Source organism: Esox lucius, chromosome 5, assembly GCF_011004845.1.
Source record: "Esox lucius isolate fEsoLuc1 chromosome 5, fEsoLuc1.pri, whole genome shotgun sequence".
In the NCBI taxonomy this organism is placed as follows: Eukaryota; Metazoa; Chordata; class Actinopteri; order Esociformes; family Esocidae; genus Esox; species Esox lucius.
The window spans coordinates 23,960,798-23,986,805 of NC_047573.1; the positions used below are offsets into that span (position 1 = coordinate 23,960,798).

At 41.2% G+C, this 26,008-nt stretch overlaps 2 protein-coding genes across 7 annotated transcripts; one reads left to right on the forward strand and one right to left on the reverse strand.

The window, feature by feature from the left end:
• The first annotated feature begins 17 nt into the window (after positions 1-17).
• luc7l (LUC7-like (S. cerevisiae)) lies at positions 18-11,490 on the forward strand. 4 transcript variants are annotated; one of them, XM_020046852.3, is made up of 11 exons: positions 139-234; positions 3,715-3,785; positions 5,038-5,132; positions 6,237-6,335; positions 7,647-7,757; positions 7,834-7,977; positions 8,225-8,401; positions 8,651-8,739; positions 8,861-8,902; positions 9,005-9,169; positions 9,537-11,490. In XM_020046852.3, exons 4-11 carry the CDS (start codon positions 6,240-6,242, stop codon positions 9,670-9,672), a joined length of 960 nt encoding a protein of 319 aa, XP_019902411.2. In that variant the 5' UTR covers positions 139-234; positions 3,715-3,785; positions 5,038-5,132; positions 6,237-6,239; the 3' UTR covers positions 9,673-11,490. The 4 variants fall into 4 exon arrangements, with proteins under 4 accessions (XP_010892838.2, XP_019902411.2, XP_019902410.2 ...); XM_020046851.3 differs by having other exon boundaries at positions 189-234; positions 3,715-4,408; XM_020046849.3 differs by having other exon boundaries at positions 189-234; positions 3,715-4,167.
• Positions 11,491-13,873: 2,383 nt separating this feature from the next.
• On the reverse strand, positions 13,874-24,673 carry LOC105024543 (epidermal growth factor receptor kinase substrate 8-like protein 1). Of its 3 annotated transcripts, none has more exons than XM_010894539.5 (19): positions 24,500-24,673; positions 23,381-23,445; positions 23,081-23,239; positions 22,636-22,785; positions 21,930-22,009; positions 19,872-19,999; positions 19,459-19,523; positions 19,237-19,366; positions 18,842-18,930; positions 18,668-18,742; positions 17,581-17,729; positions 17,058-17,202; positions 16,857-16,900; positions 16,646-16,754; positions 15,354-15,479; positions 15,062-15,212; positions 14,731-14,896; positions 14,488-14,620; positions 13,874-14,282 (listed from the first exon to the last, which is right to left on the reverse strand). In XM_010894539.5, exons 2-19 carry the CDS (start codon positions 23,408-23,410, stop codon positions 14,196-14,198), a joined length of 2,016 nt encoding a protein of 671 aa, XP_010892841.2. In that variant the 5' UTR covers positions 23,411-23,445; positions 24,500-24,673; the 3' UTR covers positions 13,874-14,195. The 3 variants fall into 3 exon arrangements, with proteins under 3 accessions (XP_010892841.2, XP_010892840.2, XP_019902449.2); XM_010894538.5 differs by having other exon boundaries at positions 19,863-19,999; positions 24,500-24,671; XM_020046890.3 differs by lacking the exon at positions 23,381-23,445 and having other exon boundaries at positions 19,863-19,999; positions 24,500-24,669.
• Positions 24,674-26,008: the final 1,335 nt, after the last annotated feature.

Genomic DNA, 26,008 nt, shown 5'->3' on the forward strand with positions numbered 1-26,008 from the left:
TTTAATGAAAGGAAATGTCGTAATTTCCTTAACTGAGAAAGAAGGGGCTGGCGAGGTCGTTGAAGAAGCCTCTCTAAAGAGTGTTGATATTTGATCAATAATATAATATACGTCAACATAAGTAGTATATTAATCTGCGTTTAAAAGAAGTATTGAAGAATCAAACTACAGCAATGTCGGCCCAAGCTCAAATGAGAGCTTTGCTCGATCAACTGATGGGGACTGCAAGGGATGGTGAGTAGCAAAACGGCGGTGGCTAGCTTTCATTAGTTGCTAGCTAAAAGATGGAGCCAAGTGACTCGCAATTAGCCTGCTAACTAGTTAGCCATCTAGCTAACTAGTATATAAGGCGTGTTTTAAGGTGAATGAATGGCGTACAAGACTGAGGACGGCAGTGGGAAGTTAAACAGGCTCGATCATAATTTGGCCACTCACTAGTTGTTTCACAATTTAATGTTTGTATCCAACATAGCTAAAAGAGGTCCGCCATTCATTGTTGATAGACCAGCTGGCTAGATCATCATAGCCGATTAAACTCAACCCCACGATTTACGATGGAGTAGAGCGGCGATTAGTGTCACAGAAATGTTAACTTTTTTTAATGGAAAAATCCGCCTGTAATTCCATGTAATTGTTCTGCGTAAATGCGGATATAGTTTTGGGTATTAAAATACGTAATGAACTAATTTCGCAGCTCAATCCTCAGTATCTTTGAGTTGGGTTTAAAGTGATATAGCCGGAATGGTTTCGATTACAGTACCCACTTGGTGAACCTCGATTTGTATATTTCTTCTAATCAAGGTTGCTGCTAGGTTAAAGTCCACTTGCAGATTTTTTTTATTAACAATACTTTGTATTGTTATTTATTTTTAAACTATATTTAAATATGCCAAGATGTCTCCATCTTGTCTCTTTCAAACCTCTCACTGATCGAAATTCAGAAGTCTCGTCAATAAGGGAAGGTTTAAACAGAACCAACTTGCTCGGTGTAATATTTAATGAATAATAATAATTTAATTGAACAGTCACATGCTGGTTTTAAACTACTCACTGAGCAACTTCGATTGGAAGCACATTTCATTTTGAGGTTTGCTAACGGTAGCTAGGTTTCGACGTGAGGTTCAGCCAGGGGAGAACAACTGAGGTTCACGGCTGACAGGGGTCCTGCAGAGAATAGTACAATGGCATTTTAGGGGCTTTCTGCATGTGGTGGGCTTATCCTTCTGCAGGACCCCTTTTTTATTTTTATATATAAATCTATTGGTAGTTTTTTTTTGTGTGTGTCTACGGTAGAGTAGCTTTTGATAAAACAACATACAACTATCTACTTTTTATTTCTGGTTCAATGAGAATCAATTTAACTACACAAGTGAGCCATCCTCATTTAAAATCCAACATCTTTGTTATAGGTAGCTACTTTCTGAAGACTGCGTTATGACTATGGAAGTATCTGTATGTAAGTAGGTAGCTAGTTTCCTGGGACATTGGTGCATTGTCCGTCACTCTACTCCTTCCTCACACTACTTTTCCCGAAACTGCAATATTGACGCTAAGTGCTTTACAGACACTTTGGTTTGAAAAATAACCCCTTTTTTTTTTAGAAAAACAACATTTGTGCTGATACCATATCTGGACACCAATGTTGATGTTTTTTTCTTTTATTGTTGCATATAAATACCCTTTAATTCAAGTGCTTACTCCATTTAGTTGACTACTGTAGTTGAGTTTGGTCAATAAGCTGTTGGGAATCTGAATGGTCCAGTTTTATCTTGATTCCTGACATGGAATCTCAGAAATAAGTCTTAGAATCATTTGTGATTTTATAATTTAATGCACTTTTAAAAGCATCCAATAAGCTCACTGCACATAGTCGACTTCATTAAACTGTATGGTGTGTCTAATATACATTCAAAATGTCAACTAATCAGTTGGTCAAAAACTGATAACTCTTGGTTTGCCATTAAATATAAAATGTTTTGGGAACAACCCTAAATTCAAGTTCATGCCAAGAAGAGACTTGTTTAGTAGTTTTCTGTTGTGTGTGTATATATGTGGTTGCTAAATCGCTGAGTTACAAAAAGTGGCAGTTAGGAGCGCATTGGGTGCAGATGCAGGAAAACAATTTAATAACAGGATGTTGAATAGCCTATCGGTACTTCATGCTGTTGTATCCACTGAAGTAGATGTTTCCAGAAAATACAATCCCCTACTATGTAAACAGAAAATTGGCAATTTTTGTGTAAATGTATTAAGATGTTTATAGTACCAATATTTGCTTCTATTATATCTGCTGCTTATTCATGAACTGATTATTTTAAAATAACATGCAGATGATCCTTATAGGTTGATGCTAAGATCTTAGAATCTTGTAGTACCCCCGTCAGTCTCGGGGGGGGGGGGGGGGGGGGGGGGGACCTGCATCTGCACTTCTGGAGTTGCTCCAACGTGGGCATCCCTGGGGTATTCATTCTCTCCATTGAGACACCCAGCCATTCCATGTATTTGATGTAATCCATAAATGTCACATGTGATTTAACTTGTTCAAGCCCTTGACTAGGTGCATCAGGTGAGCTAGTCCAGAGCTACTGCAAAAGTTATTTCCAGGTGAAGAAGGTTCACAACCAGTGTAATCCTGGCCCTGATGCCCCAAAAGCATACACTGTTGTCTTTTTGCTATGGTAGTCATACACTTGACTTCCCTAAGCAATTTATCGTCACACCTTTAACTTGAATACTAGTTCAGTACAAGGGCAAAACAAAACTGCACCAGGAAAAGAGAACACAAGCTAAGACAGTCTTCCTGATAGTTAAATTCAACATTCAGACCTCACATGAGAAAATCATGTGTTCTTGGCTTTATCCATTTATAAACACTTAGGTAGTACAGTCACTAAATTAATTCCCCTTAAGTCAAAACCAGAAATACTTGACAAATGCTTGGAAATGAGCAAATGGGTTATTATTAAAGGGCACGTTGCCTGTATTGTTTTTGAGCTGCACTTTTCATTTTGGGTATACTTCTAGTAGCTTTGCACCCCGACACCAGGCAATACAATGTGGTGAATAAGCTAGCATCAACTGAGAATTCATAACTAGCAATTTTGATTTGTCCATTTGGATAATTGGGTTAATTGCAGTCATCACGTAGTTTGGAAGCTTTTCCACCTTAAATGAATCAGATGCTGAACCTCGGGTCGAAACTATTCCGGCTAGATCAGGGATTTTAAAGGCCTGAAACGCAGGGATAATGTCAACACGTTCACATAATAGAGCGTTTTTTTTCTGTTCGCTAACTTTACGTACATGTTTAGATTTGGATAGGCCTCCATGAAGTAGGATAACTTGGCTGGCCTACCTAACAAATTCTGCAAGTTTCTGACAGGAGATGGAATGCGGTTTGGTCACAGTGTACGTTACGTTTTCAAGCAAGTGTACGAAGCCCACTTTCACAGTAAGTGACGTATCTCGCTACAAGGATACAAACATTAAAAACACAACAGCTGCCATTTAGTAAGGACACCATTCCAACGATAGTGACTAATGAACACGTACATTCATGGTCATTTTTGGGTAAGCCCGTACTTGGCAATAACAGAGTGAGTCTGTATCAAGTGAGTTTGTGTGAGTGTTGAGATGACTAAAAACAAAAATTCTTCCCGTACATATGTTGCATACAAACTGAACAATTGTGGCCCCTTTATTTTATTCATAAAGGTACAGTGTATCTTTGCCAGCCTACATCAATCTGCAAAGGAGTTGCAGAAAAGCCTCATGTTCATCGAGCCGTGAGTCACACATGATTTTTAAAGCTGTTATGAATAATAACAATCCAAACAATTGTTTGCTTTTCCGGAAGTTGTTGTAATTTTTTAGGACCACAACAATGGATATTTAAAATCTTCAATGACACTGAGTTACAATTTGGAACAATTCTGCTTGATCTAAGACATTGTCCGGTTGCGCTGAAAGCCAAGGAGCTTTTGACGTCTATTGTCAAGCAAAGATAACATCAGCCACCGAAAAGCTTTGCACCGATCGTTTACAATCTGACTTGTGTATCATTCCCAACTTCCTTACTACAGGTATGGGCAAGAAAACTGTTCCCATTTATACTTTTCTACAGCGGGTTTAAAATTCTGCAGCTGAGGTCTTGAAGAATGCAGATGGGTACAGTATATGTTGCAGCTCGCAGTGTGTATAAAACAAACCCTTTGCTTTGTTTATTTTTATTTTTTTTCTTGTTCTTTCCATTTTCCATTTTTATCAGGGACTTGGTTGGAGCCGAGTACAGACTAGGCCTAAATCTATTAAAAACGGCCTTCATTTTGTAGATGTTTGTTGGAGATCTAGCTGACCACTGTTGCGTTGACACAGCCCAGTTAAGCAGAGTGACAGTCAGAAGACCAAGGTAGCCTGATGAACCTGTCCGTGTCAATCATTAGAACAGCCCTAAAGTTGGCTTACCAACTGGCAATTGTTAAGATGGGTGAACTAATCTAAGTCTGTCTGGATAAGTCATTGCTAAATGACTTAAAATGTACAAGAAAAAATTTGATTGGGAGTGGACCCAACAAGGCCTAAATTAGAACCCTGTTTCTATAGATTTACAGCTCTGGTACGGAAGGCCTGTAACGGAAAAGATTTATAACAAGGCATGAGGGAGTCACCATTCTGGTTTCAATCCAAGGATCCATTGGTTGCATGATAAACACAGATTAGTGAACTTAGGATAGTTTAAAAAGGACATTTTAGGGATCAGGTGGTTTTACAAAGCCACACTTTTGGATGTCTTGAGACAAAGTTGTTGAACACTGTCCAAAGGCACACACTGTCAGTTTATACCTTGTAGGTTATCACATTTTAGCACAGTTGTGCACATTTTCACCTGATAAGAAGAATCCCAAGAGAAAATTGTAGAAATTGACATCTTGATGTACCTAACATGGGCTCCCACTGTTATGCCTTAGCATTGGATACCTCGCTCTAGTGGATGGGTATGCGAGGTCTTTCTGACTGTTGGTTTTTGTACTGTTTCAGGGGATGAGACACGGCAGCGGGTCAAGTTCACTGATGAGCGGGTCTGCAAAAGCCATCTCCTGAACTGCTGTCCCCATGACATCCTTTCTGGAACTGTAAGCCGGCTTAACCACTCTACCACTGTTCTGTGCTATTTTACCAGAAACAGTTTCTGTGCAAGGCATCTTAGGTGCCGCAATGTCGATTTTCATTATTTGCGATGATTTGAACAAACCGCTCAAATGCTTCCTTGTTTGGGTGGGGTCTGTTTTTTACTCTTGCTATTACTTTTGGTTGTGATCAGGAATCTTCACTGGACACTCTGCATTCCCAGGGTTTTTGAATGTTATTTAAAACACATGACCTTCAACAACAGGTTAATGGGTTGAACATCGTGCTCAAACACTCAATTATTTAATCGTGTCTTTCACACATTCATGGCCCCCTTCACAAGAGCCCTCTTCACTACTGAAGGAGAAGCAAGAAAGTCTGATTGAACTTCTCAAAAACCCACCAAAAGCAGCTTTTATATTGGTTGGTTATATTTACTGAAAATTGTGTACATTTTAAATACTAGAGGGATTTAATAATGCTGTGGGATGGCTCTGGTACTGTGGGCTTTGAACATATGCAAGGCGTCATGAAATCAGCATATTGTTTGAGTTCAATGCTCAGTCCAGTGTCCAAAGATGGTCTCATTAGGAATTCCTGGGTCTTCCAGCAGATCAACAACCCCTGACACATAGCTCAAATATGCACAGCAATGTTTAAGACATGGTAGACTGCTCTTGAGTGGCTTGTGAAGTATAGATTTGTATTACATCCATAACTTAGGGACAGTGCTAAAAACAGCAGTTTGTGCAAGGCTTTAGAACTTTGACAAATTTAAGCCGTTTTTTTTTTTGCTAATCTGCCCTTTGAAAGGTGCCGCAGAGCCTGAAGTTCTTTTCATCAAAGATTGTGCAAACACTTACTAGCTTACTGGAGTCTTGGAATTCTAATGTATCAAAGTAAAATTGGTTATGCACTGTTATATTCAGTAACCAATTATTATGAGACCAGTTAATTCTTAGTAAGTCTGAATTTATTAGGCGAAGGTGTCTGACTGAATATATTGTCAGAATTAGTGGTTAATTTGAACCAGTGCAGTTACTTCTAAGTAGTTCACTTTAAACTATGTTGGCTGTCTCTTAACTGGCTGACTTTGACCTCTTCGACAGCGTATGGATCTGGGAGAATGTGCAAAGACCCATGACCTGGCACTCCGGGCTGACTATGAAATCGCCTGCAAGGAGAGAGACCTTTTCTTTGAGCTGGATGTAAGTAATGGACCTTAATTTGTATAGATTTATATTTTAGGCTGTTACTCTACACTCAATATCCCAGAGGTGCAAATCAAAAACAGTAATTTGTGCCATCTCATTGAAGACCTATGCCATGACATCAAATTCAGATCAGATGCATCCTGTGTCCTTTGATCATCCTTGACGTCTTTAGAACTTTATTGGAATCCGCCTGTGGATAACTCAATTGATTGGACATGATTTAGAATGGCACACTCCTTTCAATATAAGGTCCCACACTTAACAGTCCAAAACCAAAAACTAAGCCACAAAGTCCATAGAAACACCAAAGTATTGAAAGTTCCCAAGAGCCCAGCTTGCTTTATCATTGTGAAGTGGATGATGTTTGGGACCACCACGAACCCGATGGCCACGCTCATAGAACTATTATTTTACGATGAACAACATTACTTTGAAACACAACTCACGCCATGAAGTTGAAGTGAACTCAACTGAAAAGCATACTATGGCACATTTGTTTTGATTAACATGGGTATTGCCCGTGGCTGTCTTTAACCTCTGTCGTGGCTCCAATGTGTTCTCTTATGTGTCATGCATGCATCAGTGTCATGCTGGTAAATCTTTTTGAAAACCGTCTTATGAAGTCTTCAGTTTAAAATGTTGAAGAATTAAGTTTTATACATCTTTTGTCATGCCCCTTCAATCTTTATTCGTTTTTCTTGCTTATGCACTTTAGGTCTGGTATTACAGTATGTCACACTTGGCCTTTCTTAACCAAGAAGAATATTTAGAAATCCCTGACCATGATAACCATTGGCCTAGTTGGCAGCTGAGCTGTGTCGATTAATACTGCAATGACTGGTTAATCAAAACCCTGTTTGTTTTCATCATGTTTAGCTGGTTAGCATCTCTTCCATGAAGTGTCTAGCTCACGCTATATTATTTTAAGTGTGTGATTATTTCTTCTCCGGCCCTAATCTAGCCCCCCTGATTCTAATAAATAGATGGATGAAAAGCTGCAAGAATAGTAACTCAGTTCGGTAACTCCCAGACAACAGTCATCACTCTATATAGGCCGACTTTGAATGGTGGTTGTTCCAGGTTTGTGCACTTTGTTCTGTAGCCTGGGGCTTAGGTTAGGGGAAATGAACAAACCAGTTCATGACAAAAAAGGCAAACAGAATGCAAATGCTGCTCCCATGTGTCAGTTCCATTGACTCAAACGTTGACCCCCCTCAGGCATGTACGTTGTGCCTCCGTTTGTTTGACCTGTGTGACAGTATGTCCCATTGACTAGTATGACTTTGACTTGTCTTGGTTGACCAGGCTGTGGATCACCTGGAGTCATTCATCGCCGATTGTGACCGGAGAACGGAGTTGGCCAAGAAACGACTGGTTGAGACCCAGGATGAGATCAGTGCGGAGGTGGCTGCAAAGGTGAGCAAGGCAGATTTACCTTTTTTGTTAAAATGCAAAACTATTATTGTACTATATTGTAGTTCTGATTCTCCAGGCTGAGACGGTCCACGAGCTCAACGAGGAGATCGGCAAGCTCCTGGCCAAGGCAGAGCAGTTGGGAGCCGAGGGGAACGTGGATGAAGCACAGAAGATCCTACAGGAAGTTGAGAAGGTCCGCAGCAGGAAGAGGGACGCTGAGGTGAGGAGGAATAATTGTTTATCTTGTATTTTTCTATTAACCAAGCCCCAAATGTCACCCTGGGGTGTGTTTAGCTGAACACTGTTGCAAAAATGTTCTGCTTCAGGAAATTACATTCCTGTTCTTTTTGGTGAAGTTCAGGGGGCAATCCAGTATTTTGTATTTTTCCTCTATACTGAACTTGACCCCATTCTCCTCTATCCTGGCATTGTTTCTTTCCAAATTTCTTGAGTCCTCTGCTTCTCAGGAGGAGTACCGGAACTCCATGCCTGCCTCCAGCTTCCAGCAGCAGAAGCTTCGTGTCTGTGAGGTCTGCTCCGCCTACCTGGGTCTCCATGACAACGACCGCCGCCTGGCTGACCACTTTGGTGGGAAACTGCACCTGGGTTTCATCCAAATCCGGGAGAAACTGGAAGCCCTGAAGGTATGTACTACCTCAGACTGCGCCGCTTTCTGAACACACCTGGTCATGTGGGGGAGTAGAGTCCTGGTGACATCCTGCAATTCCATTTTGAGGAATTGTTTGTTTAGAGCACAGCAAACATACCCTTAAAGATGACTTAGAATGGAGGACTTTGGAATTGTTAACCGAGGGACATTTTAGACATTACAACGTATTGATGAGGTTGTGATGTAAAGGCTCAGGCTAATGTCATTGCATCCCCCCCATCAGAAAACCGTCTTGGAAAAGCAGGAGAAGAGGAACCAGGATCGTCTGAAGAGGAGGGAAGAGCGTGAGAAGGAAGAGAGGATGAAGATGAGGTGAGCACATCGAATTGATGTACCTGGATGATTTGTAAACCTCAAAGTCTTTGAAAATATAACCCATTGGAATGTTTTGACAAATGAGGCGTCGTAATTATAGCTGTGTGTCATTGTCTAGGACCAGATCGCGGAGCCGGGAGCGGAGCCGGGAACATCGAAGGTGAGGATGGTCCCCCAGCCGGGCCTCTGCCATTTCAACCCCATCCCCTACACCGTCTCTTCCATGATCACTGAATGTAACACTCCCGTGTCCATGCTGCAGGTCCCGCTCCCGCGAACACAGGAGACGGCGTTCCCGCTCCTCGTCTCGGGAGAGACGGCGTTCCTCGAACTCCAGGGACCAGGAGAGAAAGAGACGCCACCGCAGCCATTCTCGGTCCCGCAGCAAGGGAGGACGCCACAGCCACGAGCCCAGCTCCAGACACAAGTAGGAGTGCACGCACATACACGCGCACACATGCGCGCTTTCAATGTAATTAGGACATACTCCGTTGATTTGGTGTCTTGCATTTCTCAGAGACACGAATGTTAAAAGTAGCCAAAACTGTCAAGAACAGTGAAACAAAGGAGGCACACAACTTCCGGTGAGATTACAAATCCAAACTGCCTTAGGCCAGGATGTTGTCATTAACGCCTTCCATCACTAGATGTTGATCTAAGGTTTGCTTTGGCTTTTTTACAAGCCGGTCAACTGCATATTTTTGTTTGTCCTGCCCCACCTCCCCATAATAAATTACCTTTTTGTGACTTACCGCTGCTTCTGATGCTGAATACACCGCTCGTAACTGTTTCAGGTCCTCCAGGGACCGTTCGCGCGAGCGAAGCAGGAAGAGGGGATCCTCTGAGCGGCGGCAGGACGGCAGGGATCAGAACGGAAGGGCGGACTCTCGCAGGACAGACGACAGGGACAGAAACGGCAGGGACCGCTAAGGGCGCGCACTCTGTCTCTACATCCATCCTCGACACGCAACGCAATCATCTATCGTCTCTCACTCATCTCTCCGTGCATTTATATCGATTCACTCTTTGTATGAATCCGAATTGTCCAGCCATGTTTTGCTTTGACAGATTTTCCAGCCCACTCACACTTTCCCAAGAGCTTATATGACCACAAAAGTATATAGGATATCATATGTGCATATATATTTTAGTTTTGAACATTCAGATATATCCTGGGGTAAATGTGTAGATGGGAATTGTAGTTGGGTATGGTGGGCTTGTTTATGTTTGTGGTGATGGCTGTTCACTACACACATTACATTAAAAAAACTGTCCTAAAGATTACTTTCCTGTAGTATTCGGTAGCTGAAGATAGAGAAAATATGTGAATAGCCTTTGAATGAAACCCAAACTTAAAGAATGGAGCTTTCCCATATTGCAGTGTTATGATACTGCTATTTTTAACCTGTCAGAGTTGCTGTGTGATTGTGACATGCTGTATAATACACCTCCTGCATACAGGTCTGGGTTGTGTTCATAAGGCACCAAACTGATAATACCAGACTGAAATGGGGAGGGACCATGTGGACTTTCTTTTTTGCGCTGTAAAAATTTAGCAAAATGTGTTTTTGGTAATTTACCTTGCTGAACATGATGCGGCATAATGTCTTGGATTGGCTTGTTCCTGCAAAAGCTTCCCATCCCCACTGCCTAGAGGCTATTTCACAAGGCTGGTCACAGCAATTTGCATGAATTATTTAACTTCCACATATTTGTAGAATCTGTTCTGCACATATCTGGCCTAAGATTGATCATTCAAATGTTGTTGTGGTCTGACTGATGTAGAAATCAAATGGTTGTGACCAGTAGTGAGAGAATGTCAGCTTGTGAGATACCTTTTAACTACCCTACTAAATCTGTGGCCTATATTAAGTCGGGATGTTTTATTGTTAAAGGGTTTCAATGTTCTGGTAACTATCCCAAAATGTTCTCAATAAATCCTGTTTGTAGGATTTCAGATTTCCGGATTATTCCCTCTTGATTTCAAACAGGATTACAGGGAAACCTATGAGTTTGGCAAAGGTTAGGGTTAGGTGCATTTTTCAACCCTGGAGGGTTTAGATGATAACGAGTATGGATAGAGTTGTTAGATTTGTTTTATTGTCCTTTGTGTTTACGAATGGTGGTAAGCAGAGTATGTATGTGAATGTTTTATTTTATATTCAAGTAACCGCCCCCTCTACTTGAGAATGCCCAGCGACTTGGATGGCTTTTCTTCATTTTTGAAACCTGCACCCTGCGCTGGTCAAATAACGCATGTTTATCTCCGCTCACATACTCTGGTGTCTAACTTTTTTTTTATTGACATTTTTCCAGGTTTTCACATTATAAATACAAATATTAATCCTTCTCATAGTCTTGGCATGGGAAGTGGTTAAGTCTGCCTTTTGTGTAGACGCAGACTTTGCATGTCTCCTATGTGTCTCTTAGAAAATAGTTTTGGATTGGAAATGAATTTTCCAGGCTTGTTACCTTGGTATGCTGCTACCTTACCCTGGTTTTAGCCTATAACAATATTAAGCACATTACCAAGCTTACTACCATTTCACATTCAAATATGTTGAAGTTTGTACTTTTTTTTTTTTTTTTTTTTTTTGTGATCTATGTATGTCAGTCAGTTGTAAGTCTGATGCAAACGTGGACATGCATTGCTTTTCCTAATTGTCTGTAGACTGTCAAGCCTTTGTATGATTTTGCTGGGAGATTATTTTGTCTTTAAACTTCAATAAAATCCCAGTTTTTGAATTATTTTCCAGAGGTCTTTGCTCAGGGTGTACGGGTGAAAGTTGTTGGACAATATCTTAGTGTATTATTATGAGGTATACAGTTGATATAGTGCACATTCATTGGAATGTACAGACTAAACAGAATACCAAAGATTATGGGATGTACACTGCTCAAAATAATTAAGGGAACATGTAATCATCACAGTAAAACATGTCAATTAAATTTCAGGGATATCAATCTGTCCAGTTAAGTGCTAGCAATTGTGTGTCAATGTCACCTGTTTTGGTGCAAATGAAAGTGACAACAGGTGCACTGGAGAGGCAGCAGCAAGAAACCTGCAATAAAGGAAATGGTTTTGTGGGTGGTGGCCACAGACAATTGCTATTTCCATATCCTTCCTGACTAATTCTTCTCTAGTTTTGGGTTTTGCTAGTGTCCTTGTTATTACTAGTAGCATGAGGCAGTACCTGCAGCGCATTCAGGTTGCACAGGCAGTCCAGCACATCCATAAGTGCTGTCCCATGAAGGTTTGCTGTGTCTCCCAGTACAGTCTCGAGCATGGAGGAGATTCCAGGAGACGGGCCGTTACACGAGGAGAGCTGGACAGGGCTGTAGAAGGGCATCAACCCAGCAGCAGGACCGGTAGGACAACCTCAAGTGGGATCTGTCTTGACTTGCATTTGCCAGAAGACATCAGAATTGGCAGGTCTGCCATTGGCGCTCCCTTCTCTTCACAGATGAGAGCAGGTTCCCACTGAGCACGTGACAGACTTGAAAGAGTCTAGAGATGCTGTGGTGAACGTTAAGCTGCCTGCAGCATCATCCAGCATGACCAGTTTGGCAGTTGGTCAGTAATGGTGTGGGGAGGCATATCCTTGGAGGGTCACACAGACCTCCACATGCTAGCCAACGGTACCCTGATTGCTGTTAGGTACTAGGATAATCCTCAGACCCATCGTCTGACCGCACACTGGTGCAGTGTGCCCTAGGTTCCTCCTGGTGCAGGACAATCACTGACCAGAGTGTTTATGCAGTTCCTTTGCATACATGCATGTGGGGGCCAGACATACTAGTGAGTCACATTATGAGTTGCTGTAATGAAATTCACGTGAGTTGGAACAGCCTGTGATTTCATTTCTTTACTCTGATTTTTGGTTTGAGTTTTAATCCAGCTCTGTATTGGTTGGTTATTTTGGTTTCCATTGACCGTTGTTACGTCATTTTGTTCTCAACGAATCACACAATGTAAAGATTCTTATTTTTAATGTGTTCCCCTCCCCGACCCGATGTGTGTTCCCTTAAATCTTTGGAGTAGTGTATATTGTGCCCATTGTAGTGAAGTTTGCAATAGTGAACGACACTGAAGAGGAAAACAATTAGCCAGCTAAAATATGCAATTAATGCCCTTGTGCAAAAATATGTCTGGAAGAGTGCTGTATATCTAGTGAAGTCCAAAATATTTTTCTTTCTCCAGTATTTTTGCTGTGTAACTTTAGTTAAAATGCTGTTTTTCTTTTGCAATTACTATATCCACAACACCAGAGTCAACTATAGTTGCACCATCTATGGTAAATCTTAATCTGCTGTCTTTGTTTATGGAAATACAAGTGTTTTTAAGGTACCAGTATGCACATTTAAGTGTGTTCCTGTTACCAGATTTTTCACTGCGATTAGATAAGACTAGGAAAATAATGCAAATTGAGAACTTCTGACCAAGTTTTGGTTTAGAATTAGGGTTATGTTTAGGAGTTAAGTAAAATTGTTATCTAGTTAATCTAGCAAGGTGAGGACCAGAAAAGGTACAACACTACAGGTCCTCACCTTACTAGATTAACACACCTATAGTGGTTTTACTATCACCCTCATTCAAATCTGGACCTCAAAGCCAGTTCTTCCTTTATCCTAATCAGGGAATGAAAATGTCACCCTTGTACGCTAGGTGTGGGGCAATTAACAGGTGGAACCGAGAACCCACAAGCTCTGGACCTCTTAGGGAAAAGGTTTAATACTAGTGTTCTCTTTGCTACTGCTAGCCTGCAAAATTAGCTTGTCAATTATGTCAACATATAGCTAGCCAGTAACAATCTAACCAGTGTAACAGACAAACTGTTTTTTTTTTTAAGTGATGTTTTGTTGCGTATCATCAGCTGCAGAAAGACTAGCAGCCAGTGGCTAATAAGAATGCACAGCTGCTTATCTGGCTAAATGAAGTATTGTGTGTTACTCCACTCAAGTGTGGTTCAGATTAAGAGGGATGTATAATGCATTTGTCTTGCAGATGTGTTGCTTTTAGACCTATGCTAGAACTGTAGAATGTGGATGTGTTAAATACTATGAAATATCAGTGTGTCAGGTGGTTATATACTTACTGGAGAAAACTAATCTGCAAAAAGGCTGCTGTAGGTACAATTTCTGATTTTTCTTTATTAAAAGTGATGTGGCAAATTGAGCTTTTATCTATACATTCTTAGATATATTAAATATAATTTGTACATTCTGTTTAGGACTTACTGATTCTGGTTTTAAAAGAGGACTACACCCCCACAAAGAAAAACATTGAAATAAAATAAATAGCTTCATAATTTTACATTTATTTCAGACCGTGAGTCTGTCTTTTGTTAGAATCAAGACAGTATGTTTGTGTGATTGTACAGAGATCATCTTCTTTGGATGTTCCTTTGGAGTCTTCCTCTCTAGGGGACTGACGTGTATCTGTCACTTTGGTCTTAAAGTGTGCTACTCTCTTGTTTCAAATCCACCTTCATCTTCTGTTTTTCCATCACTGCCTCCAATTCAGTAGCTTTCCGGGCATCCTGGTTAAACATTTGAAATCAGGAACAAACTAGTTAAAAAATGGGAAGACTAAACAGCATGTTATGGATTAAAAATAGTAAAAATAGGAATAGGAATAAATAATTTATCAAGATGACATTCTCATTTCATCTCTAATTTTTTCTCAGATTTGCTCTCAATAAGGTAATTGCCCATATTTGAAAAAATAAATACGCTTATCTGTACCTCCAATAGCGTTTTCTGCACAGTGAGTTGGCTATACACTCTGGCGCCCTCGTCTGGTAGAACTTGTCGTAGATCCTCCTTGTTCAGTGAGAAAAGCAGGGCTCCTGTCAGCTTTCCCAATAATGTTACCGTCCTAAGAAGAAGACACAGGTAGTCCATCATTCTCAGTCTTCACACTTAATTTCCCTGTCCTATTTAACCATTTGTGTATGGAGTTGTTTGGGCGGGTCACTACAAACTCACATCTCACTGAAGCCCTTCCCCCTGAGCCAATTCTCCACCTCCTCAGGAGGGGAGTTGTAGTCAAGTGGCAGCGTGGTGTCAGTAGAGCGAGGGATGACCAGTGGCTTATTCAGGTTGTTCTTCCCGTTGGTCAGTCTCTGGAGCAGCTCGTCATTCACCATCATAGCTGACAGGAGGAAAGAGCGTTAACTATGTTATGGTGTTATGTACAGCTAACTGCTACATAGAGGAATACTGAAAACCACTACATTGCTGCAGTTCAGCGCCTGACACAAAGAGATGGACACAGAAAGTACAGAGAACTGTTGAAGATTTCTGTGTGATGGCAAACCTTTATCCATGTCTTCTCCGGCTGAAATGTGGCTGTATGATTGAGGGCGAGGCCGGTGTTGAGATGAGGGGCTTGGGGTCAAGGAGCCGGGGTTCAGGAGAGGAGGAATTGGAGGAGTGGGATTCTTGGCAAGGCCTGGTGAGGCTGGAGGCTGGACCAGAGCCAGGGAGAAACGAAAGAGAATGACGTTGAAAACGAAATGGTAAGCCAGCTGTTGTGTCTGGGAGTGGCCAAAGGAATTGGCTGGATATGATCACGGACTTGTGCTGTGTGTAGGAAATTGATGCACTACCTTAGGTGTTGTCATGTTGACAGGGCCGTTCATGTGGGTTACTGGCTCCAGGATGTTGAACGGGACGAAGCCCACCTCGTTGAAGCAATTACGACACTTCCACCAGCGTTTAGAAGACTCAACCACCTGACAAAGCAGCCAATGAGCCAATGGTTACACAAAGAATAATTTTGATGAGATGAAACGGGATAGATTTAATTGTGTAGTATTTAAAGATTTACAATTTGTTATTATTAGGAAGTGTGATAAAGTGTGGGACTTACATACATTTTTCTTGAGTAAGTTATAGCAAGCGAGCGAGCGACTGACTGAAGATTGTTAAATAGCATAATGGTTAGAGGTGCTGACTGCCACATATAGTCGCCTAGGGTTCATTCCTTGTCACTGACCAAACAAATTAGGCATTAGCGTTTGTTCAGGATAGACTAAAGCTTCGCTGGCTACAGGCAGGTACATTATAATAAGCCTGAAGTAAAACTGTTTATGGTTATATTGCGGTGGATGAATTGCACCGAAAACGAACTGCACTCGATTTCGATTTACATAGTGTAGTGTTTAGCTATTCAACTGTCATTGTTTTCTAAAGAAATGATCCAGCCATGGAGTGATTGAAGTCATTGTTTTCGTTATAAGTACAGTATAGCTATTAGCTAGCTTAATTATCTCTTTCTAATTTAACGTGTTGAATGTAGTGTAGCGACCCTGCTATACCTGTTGTAGGGAACTAGTTTCGAGAACCGTGGAGTTTCGACTAATTGGTTTGACAAACAGAAGTAAACAAACACCACATTTCGACACACGTATCACGTGCCACAACACTTGCTGTTTAAATAGCGTAATGGTTAAAGACACAGTCTGCCACATAGGAAACCGTGGACTGAATCCAGGCAGGGCAACAACATTCATCCCTTCCAATCGCGGGACAGCAGAACTAGGTTTGCATGGTTCCTTTTATTGTTTCCATTTGGCCTTACACCCTGATTAAGCTTAATAATGCTTGATTGTTGCCATAGTTTGGATTAGCATCTAAGCCCTTCCTCCCTGTAAATACCTTTCACCCTAACCTCCCTTGACTAGAGTTCTGTCATTAAAAGTAGTAACCCCCCCCCCACACACACACACCCAAATAAAATAAAACTTTGATTGGGAAGATAGTCTTTATCTGTACCACCTGTCGTGCAATTAAAGGAGAGTGAAACCCTAGAAGCATGACACAGTGATTAGGTATGTGTTGTTCATGAATATCCCTGAATGTTTCTGTTGTGTGATGTTGCATATTGTCAGACATTTACCTCCAGTGTATCTCCCTGTTGTACCGACAGCTCACTGCTGTTGCGGGCCACAAAGTCATAGCTGCAGACGTACATCCTCTTTCCATCAGCGGGTAGAACACCTGTATTCCTGAGAGAGACAGAGTGGATGGCTGATGTAGTACTACAAAACAAAAGTCAACAATATATGAAAAGATATGGTTTCAATCTAAAGGGGACTTCTAAACATTACGTTTCATGGTTCACTGGAGGTCCATTTGGCTTAGAGGGGTGTTGCTGAATAGGGAGAGAGTTGGGGGAGGGGTATCATTACTCAGTTGGTTGACAACTCATTGTACAGTAAACAAATGTTGTGGAAGATTAGGACTCAAAGCCCTCAAGTGGAAAAGAATAATCTGCAACAATGTAAAGTCAAATTATTCATATTCCTTACCTGTTGTTTTAACCTAAGGGCTTCATGTTTGTGTTCTGACTCAACCGGATCCTCCCAAAGCTGCCCATCTGCTCGGGAGGCCTCAGGCTTCCACCCATTCAGGAACACCGGCGTGTATGGCGCCACAGGACCTCTGACCTGGGAACTGAGAGATACAGAAAGTACTGACCAACAAATATCTCCCTAACAAAAATTACAGGTGGGCGTAGACAAAACCTAGAACGGGACTGAGATAAGCCAAAGAAATTCGGGTCGTCTCTGTCCATGGTACGAGCACTGTGGTACAGTATTTCAGTGGCACGTGTCACTGGCTGACTAAATATTGACATGGTCATGACATGCTGTGTCATCACACCATGCTGAGCCAATATCACAGACTGTGGACCAGAGATGAAAAGGAGAGCTCTGCAAATCTGGAACACTGACACGACTACATAAATACAGATGGCCACGGCGCACCTCCCAATCGAACGGCCCAAGAGGCATCGAACGTTCCATAGTCGTCATCGTCATCAGTACTGACCCTGGGAGTGTCCAGTGGGGCCCCAGGCCGGTCCATAGCTGCTTCTCCTCCTTGGTCAGGTTTTCCTGAAGCAAGGTTATTGCTGAGTTGGTCAGGGCCGGGCTAGTCACCGAGGCCCCCAGGGCAGGTCCCCCAGTGGTTTTCACCAGCTGGGAAAATAATGGTTTAATTAGAGGGTTAGTTACAGGGGAAGAATTACTATGAAGAGCAAGCCAGTGTAGCGTTCATGGTTTTCCCAGACAAAAATCAAGCAAGGCTTTGGATTTACAATACTCTTTAATGGACATAACCCTACTGGTTATGTGCCATTAAATCAATGTTGGGGAAAACAGTTCTTGACTTTGCTGTTTCTGCGTAAAAACAGGGTGAGAGTTTAACCTTCCAATCCCTCCCAGTGGATACAGTAATACAGATAAGCAAGCTGTCACACCTGTCACGGTTTCTCCCTGTTTCCATGCAGGTGTGCCTGAATACACATACTCAAGCTGCAAATTATTTTTCCACTCCGATTCTATCATGGAGTGATTCATATTTTTATAGGTAGGTAGGGCAAGTCTGTACACTGTCATAACCAAACACATTTTTCCTGTACATATAGTTTTATGTTTCATTAGTTTATACACTGTTACTTCATAATGGGGCAAATTGTGTCCTTACGATCTGGTTTAAAATGTTTCTAAACCTTGTGACCAAGTAGAAATGTATGCTATCACACTGGGCTATGCCTTGGGCAAATATTGAATTATACTGAACAATAACCTGACCACCTCCCAGTGTTGGAAACCATTACATTGTTTCTCCAAAACAGATGTGCCGGCAAACGTGTAGCATCACACAAACTTTGCATACACCGACCAGCACATTGAAAAACAGGCAGTGTCTCAAACGGCAGTTTGACAGAATTTCCACACCAGTAACAAAATCTATCCTTCAATATTCTAAAATTCGATTTTAGAGGACATATTAAGGGTGCAAATGATGGTCACGTTTAGTTACCAGCAATAGCAACAAATCATGTATCTACAGATTTCTCCTGTTGTATGCCTTGCCTGGATACTGGGTATAAAGGTTATCACTGTTGACTCACCATATCCAGAGGTTTGAACACATGGTGGAGCAACTCTTCCGAGGTTGGGTTTGAGATTGAAGACTTTAGACGAGCCTGGAAAGAAAGATGATGAGTGGACAATATATAAACTGTTCCCATTCATGTAAGAAAAGCTTCAAAGGAATGTTTACTGGCAACGTTCCCTTTACTCACCAACAGACTGAAGCAGTATTTGAATTTTCTGAAGATATCTGTGAATTCTTCTTCAGGTGGAGGCCGAGCTTTTGCAGTGAGCAAGTCCTCTGTTAGTTAATAGAAAATTCACAATGGAAAAAGACAAAAATAGTTTTATCAATCCTGGGACTCCCTTGTCCAGCTAACTAATAACTGCTAATGTTCAGCTCTAAATGCTACGTGAATTGCTTAAACACAAGGTACTCCGAAAGGGTTCTTTAGTTGTCCCCGTAGGGTAGTTTTTCCCCAATAGTTCAAATGACAACCTTTTTGGTTCTTGGTTGAAGCAAAGGGGTTCTACATGAAATTAAATGACAGCTAGGTTCTGGGGTTTACTTAATTCAGACAGTTTGGACAAAAAGTAAATAATTTACCCTCTGCTGTTTTCTTGACACTTTTCATCTTTTTCTTCCTTCTCTGGTTTAAAATAGTGGCTGCCTCTGCAGTCTGTTGAAGCTTTGCCATGAAGAACTCAATGTCATCAAAACAGTGATTAAGGATTCCCTATAAGTAGAAAAATAGTTAACCCAACAGTACAATTGTTATTAAAACATGTATTACTGACATTTCAGGTGTACGGTTGTGCTGCTACATACCACTTCTCTCTCAGCTCGAAGAAAAGAGATATCAGGCTTAACTGGGCTGCCATTTACACCAGTCGCTGTTGAGGACAGAAGAGACAATTCCCAGCATCCATTTTCATTCATTTCTTGGGTTAGGGTTTTACTGAATTCAGGGTTCCTGACCCCTATAACCCCACACCACTTTCCCCAACACATGCACAATGCAGTCTCTGTACTCCAGAAAACCCTTTACCTTGAAAACCGTTATCAGAACCTAATCCCCCACTCCCATTTTGCCCTTCTCACGATCTCCCCTCGTCATTCTTGCCTGCCCCCTAGCCAGTTTCTTTCAAACATATTCATTGACATTGGGAAGTTCCCAGAAACATGCACAAGTGACATTACTCCAACGAAGGAGAGTGCTTTCTCCTTCCTACCTCGGATACCTGGATATGGTGGAGGGTTGGCAGGAGGGGGATTAGGAGCACGTGGGAGGGGGTGGTTTGGAATGGCGTAGGGGTCAATCATCGTTGCTTTTGTAGTGAGGGGAACAACAGGGTCTATCGGAGGAAGTCTGGTGAGACAGGACACAGAGGCGTTGTTAACAGGGCAGCAGACTGTGGCGTGCTTCTTTTTAGCATTTGTGCAGCCATGCTGCCATTTCACTTCATGGTTTGAATGCTGATAATAAAACAAATGAAGCTAGTCTAGAGGGGTTGTACCCTAACCTGTGACACTGCAGTTTTGATTAATAGAATTCATGCAAAAAGGTGTCCTAGGTGTTAGGTCAGGACTATTGCTAATTACATTTACCACCATGGGAAGACTTTTCAACATGATACAAAATGCCTTTCAGTAAACGAATAAATAACTGAGATTTCTACTGGCTAGTTTAACAATTTAACTCTCAAATGATATATAAATTGAAACAGCCTTGAAATGAAAGCCACGGAAATTCTTGACCAATTATAATCTTCAGAATTAAAATGGCAGATTTAACAAGAGGTGGTGCTCCGATTAGTTCTCATATTGTTACCAGTGTATGCCACCATGACTAAGACGTCAACTCAAGTTTCTATTGCTAAAACAACAATGCAAATGTATTGCTCCACTTCAGACAGAATTGACAATAGATTCAGACAAAATGTTCTGTCACGTTTGTATGTCGAGACAGCAGTTGACATTGTTCTGTTTGCCAACCCTTAAAGAGCCACACTGAACATAAAGCCTACCTACAAATCAGTATGCCTTTCAGTGTGAACATACGCCAGGTAAAATTAAAATCAAATCTCACCTTTTCTGTGTCCTTTAAATGTACTTTGACTTTGTGTTTTAAAGTATTTGTAAGTTTAGGTCGGCGTCGGTGAACTGCTTACATCCTCTTTATTTTACCTATGACAATGTCCTTGTTTTCTCTGTCACACCTTAAGTTATGAGTAAACCAGTCGAACGAGTCTGGCTTGTACTCAGCTTCTCACCCTCTTCCCTCCACTGCTCTCTCTCTTTCCCAGTCTGACTGGTGCATGCTCTCCCAGTGGGCAAAAGCCATACACTGTAGAATTAGAGGAGGTGGGTTCTCGGAGGAATGTTAAATGTTATTATGGTTTCCTAGGGGAAACCGGGGCTGAAGGTGTGGCTTGCAGGTGAGTGAGTCAATTGCATTCCTGTTTCTCTGTTTACATTCAGCAGACTCACTCATCCAGAATGACCTACAGGAGCATTGGTGGTCAACTGGTTTGCTCCTAGCTCAGTATCAGTTCCAGCAACATTTCAGATACTGGTCAGATACTCTAACCGCTAGGCTATCTGTAAATACCTGACATATATTCAACAATTCTGGTTGAACATGGACAATTGTGTATCTCCAATGAGGCTTACTGAGACGTATGAGCACTTGAAGCATATGCAAATCCCTAAGTTGGAATAGTTACCACTTCATTACTATGTAATCAGGCTTGTTAATTTTGTTGATGTTATAGAAGAACATGCAATATGCATCCATATTCAACAATATTTGAAAGTAGAGTTTACAAATTTAACACAATAAACAGGAATTACATTTATTCTAATGGGGAGGCAAAAAATACTATTTGAAAGCCACACCTCAAATAATGCCACATCTTCATTCCCCTTCACAAAGATTACAGCAGCAGGACAATTTTGGAACCCCAAAATATTCTTCTAACAACGTTTATTTCCTTAAGTGTGTACTCAGTAAAAAAGAGACCCTTTGACTCTGCCTGTGGGAAAACGTTTTATTCTATTTCGAACCAAATAAATATTTTCTTTTGAACCAAAGAAATGATTATACTGAAAAGACAAAAAAACGGTGGAACCCTTCACTTTGACTGTATAGAAATAAATCCATACATTTTTGTGATATACAGATGAATGTTAAAATCTGTTTTAGTCTCATCCATATTTCTCTCTTTCATTCAGTTTCCCAGCATGTTTTGCATAATGTCTACCACTAGCACCATGGATAACACTAACGACTACAGTACCTGAATGCCTCTGGGTGGTATTTGGACCTTGACGAGTAATCTGACACTGCCTTTTTGATGTCATCACAGATTAGCTCTGCCTGTGAACAAAACCATCAAAAAGCGTTATCACTAATATCTGATTGAACCTGAATGCCAGTGGCAGTTCATTTCCATAAAAAATGTAAAGAATATCAGTTTATTGCATACCAACGTAGTTGAATATGGTTAGCTCTTGCTGGATAGGTTAAAAAAATACTCCTGGCCCTAGTTATGACCTCTCTCCCAGGAGTCAGACTGTTTTAGGCTGTAAAAAAAGCTCCAAGTACTGAATGTTCTTATTCAACTCCCTCCGGCAGTAGAACTTTTTAGCGATGTAAAATATAAAATGTAAGTTATATGAGATTTAAATGGCTTTCTAAAGTGTAGAATGTCCACTTTTTAGATTTAATTTGCTCCTAAGAAAAATCAATCCCTATAAAATTGTATGTAATTTAATACACATTTCTTGTTGCTGCTAAATTTTTTTCCCTTCTGTAGGAAAGTGTTGATCCTGCATCTGTATATAGAGAAGCATACTACACACAGATGGCCAGGGCCGGCTCTAGGCATAAGCGACACCAGCAGTCATTTAGGGCCCGACACTGCTAGGGGAGCGGGGGGCCCCGAATTAGATTCTGCTTAGGGCCCTCAGAAGGCTAGAGCTGGCACTGCAGGTGGTACCTACCCTTATGGTCTCGCAGCTGAAGAAGAGAACGTCCGGCTTTTTCTGAGATCCACTTTGGCAGACGAGTAAAAGAAGGGATGGGAATCGTTTCTCAGTCAGGATGGTGTCACAGCGGTGGATGGATGACACAGGATACTCCTCCAACTCATCCTGCATTAATGATTACATCAGATTCAACATTTCATGCCTTACAACCACATGTGAACCAAGGATAATGTAAATCAGAAAACAAGGTCTTGAAGACTAAAGGGATTGCGTTGTGAAGCAAGTTGCGTTGTGGACACTATACACACGCCTTAACTTGTCTTTGTGAATTACAAAGGCAATGTCATACTGCTTCCTCATTCAAATCAAGAGGCCAAACTCCTTTTTTCTTCAGCCCATGAACATCATACCACCTTGACAGGGGAATGTATAGGTCATTGTAACTACTATAGCAAATCACCTGGCTTTGAGTATCTCTGAGTCTGAGACCCTCAGGGCTGACCTCCAGAACCATCTGCTGGCTCCACAACTTGTCAGCCCTGGCCAGGAGGGAGAGACGTGACTGGGCCTCCTCCACACTCTTCACCTCCCCGTCCTGCAAGGAGAATGTCACCAGGTGCTGCACAGAAAGGTGGAAGAGGAAAGGAAGGAGGTTAAGAGATAGTTTGGGCCTAAATAGGGTTTTAAGAATAACACAACACAACAATGGTCTGATGAGTACTGATATGACACCACACAAAGACATTTATAAAGCACTTACATTGATGAGAAACTGCGAGACACCTGTCATCGTATGACTGTTGGGAGATGCAACCCTTAGCTTTCCTGTAAGCAGAGTGTTCTACTATCAACTGATTCAAGTTGAACATATTGTTCTGGTAAAGGATGGTGAAACTAAATGGCCTTTCATGCAAAACCCATTTAGAACTATGAAACAGGGTGAGGTTTATAGACCTTTATCCTATTATGGGTGTAGTTCAGTTGATACTGTCAGTCATCAATGGGTGACAAACCGACTGCTTTGATTAGAACCAGTTGCTGTCCTCTCTGTCGTCACATACAGGACAAAAACATCAATGCATTGTGTGTACATTGCAAATGTTTTACAGTTCCTGTATGGATATCAGTCACGTGAAATACATTTATTACTTCCAAATCTTTGTATGAAATTGGAGAGGAATACACTTTTGGCTTGAATGGAAAATTGCTGGGATCTTAAAATCAAAACATCTAGAGGTTTCTCTCTCTATCAGTCTCAGTCTGTTCTGGTGTCTTTCAATAGTATATAACCTATCCACCCAACCAGTTTTACTAAAGTACAGTAATGTTATAGGGTAAATCTCACTCATTGTTCTGTCTAAGAACATTGCTGACTCATCCTATCATATTCAGCTAAAGTCTCAGTTTCACACCAAAGCTTCACTCCCGAGTGAAACATTCAGACTGGATTAATCTCTTCATGTTAGTTTCAACATCTAATTTCTGTTGAACCTAGGATATGGACATATTACCCATACCACATCATATGAATGGACTTCACTATTGCATATCTAACAACAAAGTCAGTAGAGTTCTCGGACCAATCAATAACTGAGATTTAGCATATAGATTTACAGGACTTTGGTCAAACTGGTTGGGTAGGAAAGTCACAGATTAGTATAATCAAAACCAGGAAAGGATGAGGGGGTCAGTGGCCTCTTGGGACATTTATTTGTGAGGTTTCATATATTTTCCACACTTCTTTATGTCAATCAAAATTCATCAATCAATAATCATAACAAAATGTTCTTAGTATTGTCTGTTATTACTGTTGAAACAAGAATCAATCACATGTTTTTTCCTGTTGAATCTGTTAATACATAGTGTTCTAATCCCTTACCTCCAGTCCTAATCCTGCAGTCTCCGGTTTCCCAATTAGCTTTTAAATTAGGAAATTGTTGGGCTCCGATTGACTCCTAATATATCAAAAAAACGTAATACATAAAAAAGTCCAGAGCTCAAAGATATGTCTGAACAGGTGAAAACAGGTTCCTTTTTCTTCTCTCTTGGCATTTTACCTCAGGCAAGCCTTTCTAGTGGTGCGTCACTCAACCCAACCCAGTGTTCTCCACCTTAGAGATAAAAAAATAACATTTACGCAAACACACAGTGTCAAAAGAATGTTACGTCGTCCAGCCACATTCTAAGACAGTCCATTTTAAATAATAAAGAAAGTGAAACACTTCCTTTATTCAGTGCAAGAAACATTGAAGTTCTGTCATTTCAATTTGTAACACTATTGTCATTTTCCTTTGGGTCCTAAAGATATTATTTTATACAGATTCTATACAAACTGTGGTTTTTGGAAAGTATTTAGACCTTTTCAATTTCTCCACATGTTGTGTTATAGGAGGAATTTGTAAATGATAATAAAATAAAATAAAAAAATCCCATCAGTCTACACACAATACCAGATAATGTCAACGCAAATTTTTTTAAATTTGTTTTTAAAAAAAACTAAAACTCACTCAATTATTCAGACCGTTTACTTATTTATTTGTGTAAACAACTTTGACAGCTTTGAGTCTTCTTGTGCATGCCTCAACCAGCTTTGCACACCTGTTTTTTTGACAGTTTCTCACATTCTTGCTGATCATCTAAAACTCTGTCAATCAATCAATCAAATTCATTTTATAACCCCCTTTTTTATGTCACAAAGTGCTTACAGGTATCCAGCAGTGGCTAGAAAAAAAACACCTAGTGGGTCCGGAAGTGAGGAAGAAACCTGTTGAGGAGTCTAGTCAGACTCTGAGGAGTGGCCAGTCCTCTTTGGGCTGTCCCGGGTAAAGAGCACATTACCTTTTTGAGTCACATTAATATTCATTTTGAACATTAGGTAATGAACGGGTAGGCTGTGTCCAGGTCGAGTCTTTAGGCAGAATTCAGATCAGCTGCACAACCAGATGGACAAGGACAGGGACGACCAGGTGGGCTGTGTCCACAGTCTTTAGACAAAATCCATAACAGCTGCACAACCTGATGGACAAGGACAGGGACGACCAGGTGGGCTGTGTCCACAGTCTTTAGACAAAATCCATAACAGCTGCACAACCTGATGGACAAGGACAGGGACGACCAGGTGGGCTGTGTCCACAGTCTTTAGACAAAATCCATAACAGCTGCACAACCTGATGGACAAGGACAGGGACGACCAGGTGGGCTGTGGGCAGTGACAGCAGGAGTCATTAGGAAGAAGCTACATATGCAGCTCAACCAGCTGGACTTTGGACAGGGACAGCCAGGAGTCGCCAGGCCAGCACTCATTCAACAGGAGACACCCGAGAAGTTAGAGGGGAGCATTACTAAGTGCCAAAAGGATACCTCAGCATATTGTCCAAATGTAGAACGT

Excerpts from the sequence above, each read along its gene's own strand:
- luc7l (XM_010894536.5), top strand. The coding sequence starts at position 174 with ATGTCGGCCCAAGCTCAAATGAGAGCTTTGCTCGATCAACTGATGGGG. Across the intron at positions 6,336-7,646 it reads ACCTTTTCTTTGAGCTGGAT|GCTGTGGATCACCTGGAGTC; the intron begins GTAAGTAATGGA and ends TTGGTTGACCAG. Across the intron at positions 7,978-8,224 it reads GCAGGAAGAGGGACGCTGAG|GAGGAGTACCGGAACTCCAT; the intron begins GTGAGGAGGAAT and ends TCTGCTTCTCAG.
- LOC105024543 (XM_010894538.5), bottom strand. The coding sequence starts at position 23,410 with ATGACAGGTGTCTCGCAGTTTCTCATCAAT. Across the intron at positions 20,000-21,929 it reads TACCACCCAGAGGCATTCAG|ACTTCCTCCGATAGACCCTG; the intron begins GTACTGTAGTCG and ends CTGTCTCACCAG. Across the intron at positions 15,213-15,353 it reads TCAACATGACAACACCTAAG|CCTCCAGCCTCACCAGGCCT; the intron begins GTAGTGCATCAA and ends GCTCTGGTCCAG.